Source organism: Dendrobium catenatum, unplaced genomic scaffold, assembly GCF_001605985.2.
Source record: "Dendrobium catenatum unplaced genomic scaffold, ASM160598v2 fragScaff_scaffold_925, whole genome shotgun sequence".
In the NCBI taxonomy this organism is placed as follows: Eukaryota; Viridiplantae; Streptophyta; class Magnoliopsida; order Asparagales; family Orchidaceae; genus Dendrobium; species Dendrobium catenatum.
The window spans coordinates 283846-299103 of NW_021319387.1; the positions used below are offsets into that span (position 1 = coordinate 283846).

The 15258-nt window shown below is 40.6% G+C and overlaps 1 protein-coding gene across 4 annotated transcripts in view; it reads right to left on the reverse strand.

The window, feature by feature from the left end:
• Window positions 1-203: 203 nt before the first annotated feature.
• The window catches only part of LOC110106455 (probable serine/threonine-protein kinase DDB_G0276461), a 44266-nt gene continuing 29211 nt past the window's right edge, over window positions 204-15258 (reverse strand). For 3 of the 4 annotated variants that reach the window (XM_028697417.1, XM_020836375.2, XM_020836374.1), the window contains exons 5-8: window positions 2661-2843; window positions 2425-2533; window positions 1613-2241; window positions 204-1404 (exon numbers count right to left, since the gene is read on the reverse strand). In XM_028697417.1, coding sequence (XP_028553250.1) covers window positions 1036-1404; window positions 1613-2241; window positions 2425-2533; window positions 2661-2843 — 1290 coding nt within the window. In that variant the 3' untranslated portion in view covers window positions 204-1035. The remainder of the gene's footprint in view (window positions 1405-1612; window positions 2242-2424; window positions 2534-2660; window positions 2844-15258) is intronic. The other variant, XM_020836376.1, reaches the window with a different exon arrangement.

Here is a 15258-nt window from a genome sequence, read left to right on the forward strand (position 1 = left end):
ATATATATATATATATATATTACTTTCATTAAATTCTAATAATTTAATCACGACACAAACATACATCAATTTATTACTATTTTTTAAAAAGCTATTATTATAAATAAAACCAAACTTTGAATGTTACAAAGACAATTTTCCCTTTAAATAGAACACAACTTTTATAGTAAACACAATACCCAGTAATAGCAAGAAGCCTGATATTGAGAATAAGTAGACTTATTGCATAAAATTAAACTGGAATTCCATATTATAGGCCTCATTCATATTATTGTCATAACTTCACAGTGATTGATTCCTTCAATTACCTTAGACTTAAGTCCAGCTCAACAATAGCATAAACAAGTCTTAGTGGAGTCCAAAGTACAAACTGATTTAGGACAAAGCCACAAAGGGCGGCATTTTCTTAACCAAAACTGACATAACTGTAACACTGTGGAAGGACAATCGTTTACTTCCTCTTCCTCTCCTGCTATTTTGATGAGAACACCAAAGGATGGCTTAAGGTATGAGCAAAGGCAATATCGAATCAATAAGCAGAACAATGATTTAGGCTTCGTTTGAGACGGCTTTCTTACTGTTTCTTAAAACAGTTTTTTAGAACAAAAATTTTATTTTTTTAATTAGAAAGCATCTTTAAGAAGCGGTAAAATAGCCGTCCCAAACGGGGCAAATTATTAGGTCCGGTCACTGGACCTAAATTTGAGTCCGGATCCATGTACTTTTATTGCGCTTTTAATCTATTTTTGCAAAAGGACAGCTAATACATAATTTTAATTGCATATTAGCTGCCTTTTTGTTGCCCTTTTACTGAGTATTTGAAAAGCACAACAAAAGGGCACCAAATACTCAATGAGTGAGATATTTATTGCGCTTTTGCTTTATTTTTGCAAATACTCAACAAAAAAGCAGGTAATATGCAATTAAAATTGTGTATTAACTGCCTTTTTGCAAAAATATATCAAAAGCGCAAGGAATCCGGACGCAAAATTAGGCCCGGTGACCGGAAATAATAATTTGCCCCCAAACGGAGCCTTAGAAACCAGCCCATCCAGCTGGTTGGCTAGATTCTACGTTCTTGGCATTGGGTGGTGCAAAGCGCTGGGAAGAACTCCTGAGAGCTGGAGAGCTGGATATCAACGAGATTGAGGAAGGGGATGCAGTGAAGCTATCCTGGCCAAAGCCCCATTCATCACTGGTTGGTTTTGAGTCTGGTTGTTTACTGCTATTGGGATGTCCATTGATTGTCCTGACAGATTTTGAATGCCTAGTTTTGGAAACTAGCTGTGCCTTTGGCTCGTCAGTGAAAGCCTGCCATGGTTTCGAATTTGGATCTGGGGAGGCGTTGCTGGCAAGCAATCCCTGTTGGAGATCCAACACAGTTCCTTCAATCTTGTCCCTTGACTGGAAAGGGTGTTGGTCATTATCAAGTAGTTATAATGAACGAAATGATCAACTAAGGCTTTGTTTAGGACGGCTTTCTTGATGCTTCTTAAAGTAGCTTTTAATATAAAAATTAAATTTTTTGTACTAGAAAGCTACTTCAAGAAGCAGCGAGAAAGTCGTCCCAAACGAAGCCTTAAAAAAAAATGGAAACACAGAATATATATACCTGGGTGTCAGACTCCTTGTTTCCACTAGACGGTGGGGTAAATGACGCTAGAGCAAGCTTTAGCTCCTGTAACTCCTTCCTTTGAGAGCGGCAAATGGAAGACAGTTTTTCATATTTAGATGTTACTTCTGCTTTTTCCAAGTTAGATTGTTTAAGTTGCTCCTTAAGTTTCTCCACCTCAACCTCTAACAACTCCTCCCTTGATTTGTTAATTTTATTGTTCTTATTTGAATCAAAGTCAGCAACAAATGCATTGAATGACTCGTTTTGAAAGGTTTCTCTGTTTTCCTGAGATAACTGAATTTTGTAATCCTCAATTTGGCCGTCTTCGACCCCCTTGTAGATCCCAGTCTGCGAAGGCCGAGCTCGCTGTTCGATAGAAAGGCTGTTTCTTCCTTGGTTGATCTGACTGTTCTTCAATGTTTGATTCATAGATTCTTCATCAAATAATAGGCCTTTATCCTCTACAACTTGTGACTCCTGTGCAAACGGGGTAGACCAAAATGCACCCAAGTGATTCCCACTCCCACCCACTGTTGGAGATTGAGGCTTAATATTACCTCCTTTTTCTTTGAAAGGTGGAGGAGGGGGGCTCCTTCTTGGTTTGACAGGAGTCCTGTTCGGACTGCCTGGAAATTCACATTGTATCAGTAAGGTTCTATACCAAATAATTTCTCCATTTAAAGAGAATAAATTTGATTTTAGCTCACATATTCAGGGAATTAGAACTTAAGAAATAATTCATTAAAAAGTAAGTATTGGCGTTTTAACACTAGTTCTTAAGCAACAGAAAACAGATATTAGAACCAAACCTTCATTATGCACATCTGGGTTCATATTGACAGGTGATGCAATTTCAGCGCGGTCAGGTAAGTGCTTCTGCAACTCCAGAGGCAATAGTTCATTAACACGAAACCACACCTGTTAAAGGACTTTTGACATTAGTGAATGAAAATGGATGCTTCGCATCCATCATGCTATTGCAGATGCATATATCTAACTAACCTAGATTGATGGAGATGAATGGCCAATCAAGCTAAGGCCTTGCCTGAGTGATGTCTGGTCGATCATTGGGAGAGCCTTGAAGCATGTCTTTGATCAATCCTGTTATAGAAGCACTGTACTTTGGCAACTCTGGGATGCGGAAGTTCCCATTCAAGATCTGAAGTTTCGATTCGCCATCAAATGCAGATTTGAAATAGCACATTCTGTAGAGCAGGCACCCAAGAGCCTGTAGATTTTAAATATTCATTTATAGACAAACTAGTCCGTTTCTATCAATTTAACTGAACAATCGATGCATTCAAATGGAATAGGACAACTTGTGAGAAGTTCAAATTCAAAGAATATATATATCATATCAATAAATGTAAATTAATTGAGGCATCATTGTTCTTCTATCTTTGAGTGCCTATAATAAGAATTGCTCTGCATCTTTTTTTCCCAATTGATAATGTGGAACAATTGAATATGAGTTCAGGAAGGCATGCCTAGGTTAAGGTTTGCAGAAGGAAAAAAATAAAATACTTTCCAGGGAAAGTATCATGCAGTATCATGCATTTCAATCCAAAAGGTAGATGGATAAGCTTTGCTGAAGACAATTATCCCGGTTCTGGGGAACGTAGCAGTTTCACAGGCATGCCACGGTTTAGGTTAAACGACAATTACCTTTCTTCTACTTCTCAGGAGCATGCTACATGTTATAAATCTAATCTCGGTTCATTTGTCACATAATAGGATGAACTTACAATGAATGGTGAACTCAAGTGGAAGGTAGATAAGTTATAAAGTGTTCATTAAATAGAGCCTAAACCCTCGGAAATATGCTCACCTTCAAAAAAGATGAAAGCAATGATGTCGTAATCATCATCATCATTAACCTTATCTCAATTATTTGAGATTAACATAATAAATCCTTATTTTTTACTCAGTTCCCATCAACTTCCAGATAGACTTGTTACAATAGATGACATAGAGATCTTTCAAAATAATGATCAATGTACTCATCACCAAATACATGTGTTTAGGTGTTGAATTCAACTTTGCCTGTGGACAAGCTCCGAATACATTAGACTGGTCCATCTGGTCCAACCAAAACCGGCTTGGGTCTATAGGAGGTAGAATAGGGGGTTCCGCCCCAGCCTAGCCGCCCTTTAAGAGTTGGGGTCCACAAGCCCAATTAAGGGGGAGTTAATGGAGGATTTAGGAGGGAAATTTCAAATAGTGAGGGTTGTTTGGTAATTAGGTGGAATTAATGTTTGTTTAAGAGGGAATTACTTCTGGGTTTGTTTTTCATCTATGTTTTTTTTGTGGTTCTTAATTCTTGTTTGAGGCTCTAACGACGTCTAGAGATTTAAGAGAGCCGGATCTTCCTCTCCAATAGAAGATCAATTGTATCATGTGTTGTTCTTCTGCTATTATCAATTAAAAAAAAATTATTTCTGGTTATTCTTCCAAGTTCTTCTCAATTTTATTTTTGCAAGGTGCTGAAATTCAAAATCAGCCAAGGGAACAATTGATTTGTACGAGCATTTCCTATCAAATTGGTATCAGAGTATCAATCTGTGGTACCTATGGTCGGGAGAAAAGTGGTAGTATTGGAGGGAGAGACGGAACAATTAAAATCAAATTTTGTGGAGAAGATTTTTGAATTTAAAAATTAATTTCAACCATCCATGAAAAGATGGATGGAAAGTTTGTCGTCGTGGAAGAAATGTTGAGGAAGATACTTGAGGCCCAACCGAAAAATGACGACATCAGAGGCGAAGGCAGCCATCGACGGCCAAAGAAGTGGTGGAAACCCTAATCCACTAAGGAGATGGGGAATTTGTAGGGGGAAGATGGGATGCCTCCTCTAGAGTATTTTTTGGGAGGAGATGAGAAGTATGAAAGGATGGGTGTTGATTTTACAAGACATGGGGCTGATTTTGAGCGTAGGGGTGAGGATCGAGACAAAAGGAGAGGTGATTTTGAAGAGGGGTTTGGGTATGAGCGCAAAATGGAGGATCGAGACACTTGGGGAGTACAACCGCTTCGTGGAATGGAAGGTTATGGAGGATTCAGGGGAAATGAAGACAATCCGAGAGGGAGGAAGCTGAAGATGACTATCTTTGAAGGAGATGATGCACATGGGTGGATCTATAAAGTGGAGAGGTATTTCGACATCAACATATTGACGGAGGAGAGGCTGACAACAACTGATCAATATTTGGAAGGGAAGACCTTGGCCTGGTACAAGTGGAGGGACATGTGACGATCTATATAAAGCTGGAGTGAGATCAAGGATTGCTTTTTTGAACGTTTCCAAACCAACAGGATAGGGGACTTCTACAAGCAATTTTTCGCCCTAACACAAGATGGTTTGATGGTAGATTAACGGGAGAGGTTCGAATACCTTGCTAGCCGACTGACTGGCTTTCTAAGACAGTGTTAGAGAGGAACTTCATGAAGGGTCTCAAACCAGAGATCCAAGTGGCGGTTAGAGTGATGATGCCTCGTAACTTGGGTAGGATATGGAGCTAGTGCAGTTAGTGGAGAACCATAAGTACCTGGAGAGGGGGGCCAGAGGAAGCAATTCAAGAAGCTCGTACAAGATGACCACCACTTTCTTAGCTCCCAAGGGGCCAGTATCGAGAAGCCTTTGTGAGGCCCCAAAAGAGAAGCCTGTAGGAGAGGGATTCAAGAGAAATTTTAGAAAGCTCATTGAGAATGAGCTAAAGGAGAAGAGGGCAAAGGGATTAGGTTTTAGATGTGATGAGAGGTACACATCAGGACACAAGTGTAAGGACTGAACTCTGCAGGTTTTCACTGTCTGTGATGACGATGAAGCTAAGGATGGAGGTGGGAGTGAGGCAGTGGTGGATGAGGAAGAAGAGCAACATTTTGGCATGGCAGGGTTCTTATTAAATTCAGTTATGAGATTTACTCCGAATCACACCATAAAAGTGAAAGTAGAAATAACAGATAGGGATGTGGTGGTATTGATAGAAAGTGGGGATACCCACAATTTCATCTTCAACCAGGTCGTTGACCAATTGAGGGTGAAGTTGGTGGACACAAAGAGTTATGGGATGATGCTAAGCACTAGGAAGATAGAGACTGGCAGAGGAATATGTCGAGGAGTGGTTATGACCATACATGGGGTCCAGGTGAGGGAGGGCCTCGTTCCCTTGTGTTGGGAAGCACTGATGTTATTGTGGGTCTCCGAAAGGATGCTGCTCGTGGGTTTCGAATGCGAAGGGTACGATCACACTATCCCGTAGGACAAAATGGTCGTAGACCTTTACACCCGACACAAGCAGGCCGATGGAAGAGCAGATCGAGTTATATATACGATTAGTCATGGAGGGCAGCGACTTTCACCTACCAACCTAGATGGATAATAATATACATAACCCAAAATTTCACGAGATTTCTTCCATTCGACACACCAGCTTGAATGAGAATTATTTGATTGTGGGGATCGATTTTCTACGGGCGCAAGCCCCCGTAGTTAATTACAGCTTAGACCTTGGTCTAAGAAGACTCTCGATTAAGGACGTTAGATTATCTTCTCTAATGGGTCGAGTGCAAAGAGAAAATTCTAGGCTTTCCTAATCAAAGAGGAAGGTCCCAAATTGGTTCAATCAATCACACGTGGTTCAGTCAACATTCGACCGGCTCGAAGAAGTGGAAACTGGAGAAAAAGAGAAAAGACACTGCACTCAAACATGCACGAGAGAAGGAAGGAGGTGGCGTCATCCGTGTGATGCAGATGTGAAGGGTTTATAGCTTCCGAAAGGATGGAGAGCTTACCCACCAATAAGGTGTATAGTGGTACATCCGTACCACTCACCTTTAGACCCTAAATCTACAAAAGATGTAGTATCGTACATACGATACTGACATCTACGACCTAACTAATGCAATCTTGACTTATTCCTTGCCTGAAAAAGGATGCCAGCTAAAATCCTAAGCACAACCAATCGTCATATATGTATGCAAGATTGGAAAGCTCTATCCTAAGGAATCAAGGATTTAAATTAGAGACTATGTAATATGTAAAGGAATAGACCTATCGCCACATATGATGCATGAAACAGATGCATTATAAAAATATCCTTAGGTCTACTGATGCAATGCATGAATGGAACTAAAGTGCACTGTGAAACAAAGTGTGTAAAAACAAATGCATGCATGACATTCAGAGTACGAAAAAAGTAAATAAACACACTAAGGGTACCCTTCAGGCAAGAAACCCACATAGAAAATCATCCTAGCAATGCCCACTTCGTATAAGAAAACAGCGATGTCAATGGCACAATGGGTGGCCTACTCTACAGGCCTAAATGACCCTAATGGTCTCTAAGGCTCACAAAAAAGGGGAGGGTATCATACCCAAAACCAGAAAAAGGCCAAAATCCTAGCGATGCCCACTTCGTGTGGGAAAACAACGATGCCCAATGGCACAATTGGGTGGCCTACTCTACAGGCCTAAATGACCCTAATGGTCTCTAAGGCTCACAGAAGGGGGCAAGCTTTGACCTATAGGGCCAAAGCTTCGTTAGTGAACTACCCTAAGGCCAGCTATCTAAACATGCTAGAATACCTATTAACAAGTCGTGTGTGATGTGTAGCAATTTCGATATCTAATTAAAAGAATTTGCTTTACAAGTTGCAGAGATTATACCTGACTGTGGCGCTGCCACTTAAAAGCTCCAAGTAAGCAAGTCATTCTTGACCACGCAAAGCATGTGGCGCAGCCACTTAAGAGCTTCAAGCTAGCGAATTACTCCGATGTACTTGCAAGGAAGAGGAGTTCGGGCAGCTTCCGGCGTCGGGATCGGTCCAGGTAGCGATCCGAGCGGCTTCAGATCTGGTTCAGGCGTGCAAAGCCGAGAGCAGGTGTTCGGGTGGCTGCCGTCGAGCTCGAGTTCGGTCCGGAGAGGTAGATCGGGATCCGTCCAGGCGACGTCGGGTCGGAGAGGGAGATCAGGCGTGCGATCTGGTCTTCCTCGGCTTACGTGAGAGAGGGAGAAGGAACGGGAGGCTTCGGGCCTCTTCTTAACGAGAGTGAGAAAGAGAGGGAGTCGGTGTGAGAGAGGGAGAGGGAGAGAATGAGAAATCGAGAGAGAGGGATCGAGTGGAGAAGCCTTTCGACTTCTCCTCAGGCTCCGACCGAAGAGAGCACGACCAAGAGGGGAATCCCGATCCCCTTGCGATCTGGGAAGAGGAACCGAGAAGTCCATCCCCCCGAGAGAGAGGACAGGGTACTCAATGCGACCCAATACTGCGACAACGGTCGACTTCGAATTTTGGGGAAATCAAAGCCGTCGATGCGATTACCGGATTTAGGAAAATAAATTCAAATTATGTCAAAAGTATATTGGAATTTATTTAGGATTAATTTGGGCTGATTTGAGTTAGGTTTGGATGCAAATCTGGTTCAAATCAGCTCGATTTAAAATCGGGCTAAGTTCGATCGATTTGATCAAACCAAATTAAACTCAAATTGAAATCAATTCGGGTCAAATTGAACTTGACGAGGAACAATTGCGTCGATCGAATGTGCTCGAGCGAAAAACGAGGTCAACAGTTATCCTAGGGATGAAATGGCTACAAAACTTTGGGGATACCAAAGTTAATTGGGGAGTATTAATAATGGAGCTGGTAGTGAAAAGAAGGAGAATGATAATTAGGGGTGATGTGGGGTTATCTAAAGCCATGGTATCACTTAAAATCATGGTGAGGACCTTACAAAAGTTGGGAGGTGGATTTTTGGAGTTGCAAAGCCTAGAAGGGGATATTCCTCTTTCTGTGTAGCAGCTTATACAATAGTGTAGTGAGATTTTTCAGCCACCTAAGGAATTGTCACCACCGAGGGAGCATGAAAATGCAATTACCTTGAGAGAGGGAGTAGGGAGTGTCACCAATCAATGTCATGTCATATACCGCTATCCATAGATTCAGAAGAATGAGATTGAAAAGCTTATCCGAGAGATATTGAAAACAGGGATCATCTAACAAAGTGTGAGTCCTTTTCTAACCCAGTCTTACTGGTCAAGAATGATGGGAGCTAGAGATTCTGCATGAACTATTGGGCCCTAAATAAGGAGGTTGTGCCAGGCAAGTTTCCTATTCTGATGATAGATGGCTGTGAGGAGCAATAGTGTTCTCAAAGATGGATTTGAAGTCAGGTTACCATCAGATCCGGATGAGAGAAGAGGATGTCTTGAAGACTGTGTTCAGAATACATGAGAGACACTATAAGTTCTTACTTATGCTATTTAGCCTCATCAATGCCCCTACCACCTTCCAATGCTTCATAAATAGGGTGCTCTGACCATATCTTTGAAAGTTCGTACTAATTTTCTTTGATGACATACTAGTGTACAGCAGGTCGGTGGAGGAGCATTTGGAGCACTGAAGGGCAGTCCTAGAAGTATTAAAGAAATCGGCTGAGGACCAATATGAAGAAGCGTTGCTTTGCATAATCAAGTGTGGAATATTTGGGGCACGTGGTATCTCAGGAGTGGGTGACGATGAATCAGGTCAAGATTGAGGCAATGCAAAAATGGCCTCTACCCAAGAATCTGAGAGAGTTGAGAGGCCTCCTAGGTTTGATTGGATACTACAGGATATTTGTTAGAGGATATAGCACCATAGTCTAGCCGTTATAAAGCAACTGAAGAAGGTTAGCATCTTGTGGGGAGAGGCAGCTACCCAGGCCTTTGAGAAATTGAAGAAAGTCAAAACCACAATATCAATTTTGTCCCTAACAAATTTCAATTAGATTTTTGTGGTTGAGACTAATGCACCAAGATATGGATTGGGGATCGTGCTCATGCCGAATCTATAGTATCTAACAGAGATAAGGTGTTCCTCAATCATTGTTGGAGGGAGCTGTTCAGGTTACAGGGGACAGTGCTGAAGAGAAGTACCACCTACCACCCCCCAAATAGACGAGCAGACCGAAGTGGTGAACAAGAGCTTGGAAACATATTTGCGATGTTTTTTCTTCGGAAACACTTAGGTTATGGGTCAAGTGGTTGGCATGGAAAGAATACTGGTACAACACTTCATACCACTTGGCTTCCCAAATGACTCCTTTCAAAGTGTTGTACGGAAGAGACACTCCACATTTGATGCATTTTGGGCAAAGTCGACACCAATCTCTTTAATAGAGTAGTATTTGGAGGAAAGGGATAGGGTGTTGGATGAGTTAAAAAGACACCTACTAAGGGCTCAGCAAAATATGAAGAAACAGGAGGATGGGCACAAGGACATCCAGTTCTCCATTGGGGATCGGTTGTTCTTAAAATTGTGACCTTACAGGCAGAGGACAGTAGCCAACAGAAGGATTGTGAAGCTAGCCCCGAAGTACTTTAGTCTTTATGAGGTATTGGAGAGGATTGGAGCAGTGACTTATCACTTGAGGTTACCCTCAACCGCTTCCATACACCTAGTGTTCCACGCATCACAGTTGAGAAGAGCTATTGGGAATCATGCAGCTAGTTCACAATTATCAGGGACACTGACAGAGAATATGGAGGTGATTTTGGAACTGTTGGAACTTACAGGGGTACGCCAAGGAGAGGGAGAACCCAATAAAGTGTTTGATTAAGTGAAAGAACCTACTATGGGCTTTGAAAATTCGACCCCGGCCTCCGCCCGTTTTGCTTTTTTCTATTCGAGGTAGTTTTAACGAAATTAAGTTTTGGGGTAAATTTTGAAAGGCAGATGGGTTTGTACATAAGACACTACCCAAAGATTTCGCCCTCATTTTGCGAGGACTTTATGATCTGAGTTCTGGTTTCCTATAGGCGCAAGCCCCTATAGTTAATTACCCCTCCCAATAACAAGAGAGAACTTTCGATTAAGGCTAGTCGTCGATGAATACATCATATCCGTAGATACGTGGTATCCGGCATATAGTAGCAGCATGGGCATTTTGAATATTTGAAAATGGTTGAAAGTTTAAAGATTTGATATTTAAAATAGAAATTGCACCATCGTGCGCTTAAAACGGATGTTGGGGGAATGGATGATGGACCTGATCAAGATCCCATGGTTCCGTCGTCCCGGGCCATCGTGGTCCCTAGTCTACTTAGTCAGAGGAGGTAGTCGACCCAACCTGACAGAAGGATCCTTGTCGGCAGCCATGGGTTGCTTCGTCCAATGATACCTTGTAGATCTGGGTTGAATATTTGTCTAAGGGGACAAATTTGAATCCACCTTAACTTACAGAGGGCTTTGTGCCCTATCGATTATATCCTATTGATTCATATCTTAAAGATTTGACGTCATTAAGAAACGTTTTGGCTCTGGCCATAACCAGTATCTCGTGGTGCCATTTGGCGGCAAAACCATTCGGTTCATAGGGCCCCGGGCCATAACCATTTATCCTGCAGCGCCATTTGGCGATGATCACGTACCACATTCTTACTGGCAGGAGATTATATGAGAATGAATCCTAGTGATATTTTCGACTAGGCATTAGCTTTTTGTGAGCTGAAGTTATATTCAAATTTGTCCACCTCGACAAACTGTTACGGGGGGTGGATGGATTTTGGTTTAAATGTTTGATGGTTTGATTTCAATTTAAACATTGGTCTTTTGGGATTTTGAATTGTTTTTTTTTTTTAATCATCATATGTATTTAGATAGAATTTGAAAATATTTAGAGTTAACCCATCCGGTTGAGATCTGCATTCAACACGGCCATCATCAAGGTGTTTGGAATCATTCTATTTGAAAATTTTTGCATTTTATGGATGAACATTGTCAACCCTATCAACTGCCGATAGGGGGTCGAGTTTCATAGGTTTTATGACATTGTTAGTGAATTTTCATTGTTATAAGCCTTGAAGACCTAATATGAATGTATTAAAACAAATATACGGGTCGCCGCAATCGTATATTTGTTTAATGGTTCAAACCCTGTCAACTCCTATTGATCCACATAGAATGATCGGGTTCGAACTTGAATTCACTTATTGACTCGCGCAGCAATCCTAAACGTCACGTGTGTATTTATAACACGCTCTCCAGGGCCCATACGGGTGTTTGATTTTATCGATGAATCTTTCTTATAAAGGGCCTTGAAGGCCTAATAGGAATATATAAAATAAATATCTCGGTCGACCTCGTGATCGCATATTTATTTAATGGTTCGAAACATGTCGAGGAGGATTGGGTTCGAATTTAAATTCATCATTTAGCCCGCGCAGCATCCCTAGACGTCACGTATGTACAAATAACACGCTCACCAGGGCCCATGCGGGTGTTTGGGTGCACTTACCCCATTTTGTGTATATATGTGTATACAAATTACGATGCACATGCGGGATACTTTGAAATATTTATAAATGTCTTCTATCCGCTTGCATAAATATTGCAGATCTGGTGGCATTTGCACTTGATGTAATCACTTTGTATTTTGCTTGAGAATAACATATTGGGTATACAACGGTTCTTCTGCAATGGCTCGTGGATGCTTGCATTTTATGTGTTCACTTTGTATTTTTGCCTATGGAAAAACACATTGGGTGTACGAGTCTTTGAAAATTTGCATTTTCTATGTATCCTCTACTTTTATTAGTAGATGACCGGGGTGTTTATCTGCTGTTGCACTATATAAATTGCATGAGAGTTGTATTCTCTTCGAACTATTCAAAACACATCATGTATTTCAGTTCATCGCATGTTGAATCCCCCTACTTGTAGGAGACAGGTGCATCTACTTGCCACTGCCTTATTACAGGTTGTATAAGTATCTTAATACTTGTTGCAAGCTCCTTGTATATTTGCCTACAACCAGACTATATATTCCTTCTATATTCTCATTGGTTGTGGGGTTGGATACCTTCATTTGTATCTTGATGCCGGTCATTGAGCATTGCTACATTCATCACATCTTGGTCTCTTGTTGTAGAAGACAGGTGTATTCATGTCCTTTGTTTCTTGCAAGATGCGTTGTAGTTGACTTCATGTTAACATAAATCATAAGATGTGGCATTTAGTGACTTGCACGAATCTTCTAGAACTACCCTTTCTCTCTAAACTCCTCAAGCTCCATATTTGCATTAGATAAAGAGTTCTCCAAGGTTCTGTTCATGAGTTGCAATTAAGCTGCACATCTCCTTCAACTTCATCAATTGATATGCATATGCAAGCCATATTGATGTCTTGCCCATCATTGATTCTTCACCTTGGCTTAAGTGGGTTTGAGTTGGGCTATGGGAGGGTCATACTTCCACTTGAACTTGGTATGCACTCTTCGAAAATTTCTTCTTTGTGATGCTTACATTTACTATATATCAATCACTTTTATTTGAGAGGATCAACGTATTTCATCTGACACTGAATTGATATTCACCGCACAAATGTCATTGTATTTGTTGCTTTTGGATGAGATATAGGGAATTCATTCACCATTGATGATGCAATCAAAAAATTGGGAAAACCTCTAATTTTTCGCAAACAAAAGTTTAAACTTCCTAGGATAATAAAATACAAAAAATAGTAAAAAAATACACCTTTGATATCATAAAAGACAACATTTAAAAATAAAAACAAACACCTAAACTTGCATTTTATTCATTTGAGAAGAAATTTACATATGGAATGACACTTGTGGAGAGAAGAAGAAGATAAGAAGTCCAAGACAAAGATAGGAGGAGAAGCTTGCAAGCTTTCCTAGATGAAGAGGAAGAGGTGGAATAAGCTCTCAAGCTTTTCCAAGAAAAACCATCAGTTTTTCCATTCCAAAAATCACATCATATCTCTCAACCAACCTTTAAAACAGCCCAAAACAATCATATATATAGGAGGAAAGAAGCAGCCCAAAAGCCCACAAAATAGCCCTCATAAATTGAAGAAGAGGAATGTCAAAAGACACCACAAACAACCCCCCAAAATCTGCACATAAAACCCACCAAAACAGCCCCCATAATCAGCACAGAAAATAGGAAGGAAGGCCACGGGACAACCAGCCAGCAAGCCACGGGAAACTCAGCCAGCAAGGGACCCGAGGAGCCAACACAGGTAACAAGGCAGAGGATTCACGGGAAAGCAACAAGGGAGAAATCCCAAAAGGCAAAAGGCAACAGCCCACAGCCTTTACTCACAAGGAAGAAACCAAAGAGACACAAGAAGAGGAAGGGACAACCAAAGGAGGGAAAACCAATGAGACAAAGTAAAAGGGGGAATGAATCTAATAAAGCTTCAATTTATGAGCTTTCAAGTACAATAATTCCTCCAATTAATGAGCTAAAACATTAGCTCAAACATTTATGAGCTAGAACTAAGAAGATCTCAAAATTTCAGCTCACAACCAGAGAATCCAAAGTCAAACCTGAGAGCAGCCAAAGGTCCAAACCTAGAAACAGCAATCAGCCCAAAGAACAAAAGACTCAAGATGTTTTGACCCCCCCTGCCTACATCAATTGATCATTATTTGTAGTTGCTGGCAAAGATGAGGATGCACAGGTGGATGAGTGGCTTTACCCTTAGAAATAGGATACGAAATGAGCATATACGTGGATGAGTAGCACTTATCATTCGTTGTATTAAACAAGTCTTTTGTTTGCTCATTAGCATTTGTATTTTGGTTGACATAATAATGCCTTGAAATTGATCGAAGACTTTGTCTCATTGATTGAAAGCATGTCATATTGGAAACTCATTCTACTTGCACTCAAATTAGAAGTTCATCAACTTGCATGTATTGAAGAATTTATTTCCATTCGCTTGCTTGTATGATGATATCGAGCATACATTTATCATTGCATCTATCACATGTCCTTGCTTGTATGATTAATGTAGTTTCTTTGCAAAGTTACATGCCTTTCATTTGATGTTCAAATTATAGTTCAGTTCACTATCATTTGTTCCATATGCAAGCTCAAACCACCAGTGTTTAGCTCGAGTCCAGAGTAAAAGTTCAAGTCCAAGTTAAGACTTCTTATACCAAGTTCATTTGAGTTCAAGAAATGGTTCCCTACTATCCGATCTCAAGTCTGAATCTTGTTATTGTCTCAAATCCAAGTCAATATTCAAGTTCACTTTTGTTTGTGTTCAGATTACTCAAGTCTTGTCTACTTGAAATCCATATCAAGTTCAAATTATGCTTGATTTTTCCTTTCATTCGATCATATTAGTCCTAAATTTCTTTAATCAAGTTCAAGTTAAATTTTGTTTTTTTTACTTCACTTAAGTCTCATTTGTTCAATCAAGTTCAAGTGGGGCCTCATGTTCACCCGAAATTTCGGCAGTCTCCCAATGTCTCCCCATTTAGGGGCAAACTACGGGAAACTGGGTCTTCCCATCACGCTAAGAAAAGTGTGTATGGTAGACAATGCTTTAAAAACCGGACCGGACCGGCCGATCCGGTCGGTTCAACCGTGAACCGGTCTGATGGCCAGTTCGGTTCACCCCTAAAACCGTCTTCTCTTCAAACCGGGCGGTTTTGGCCAAAACCGCCGGTTCAACTAGTGAACCGGCGAACCGGTCCGGGTTTTTTAAAATCAGCCGGTTCAAATTTTTTTAATAATAATTAAATAAATTATTTTATGTTAAATTCTTCTAAATGTTAATATAAAACTATAAATTTTATATTAAAGACATAATCAATTAATTACTTTAATCATCTCACATGTCTTCTTTCT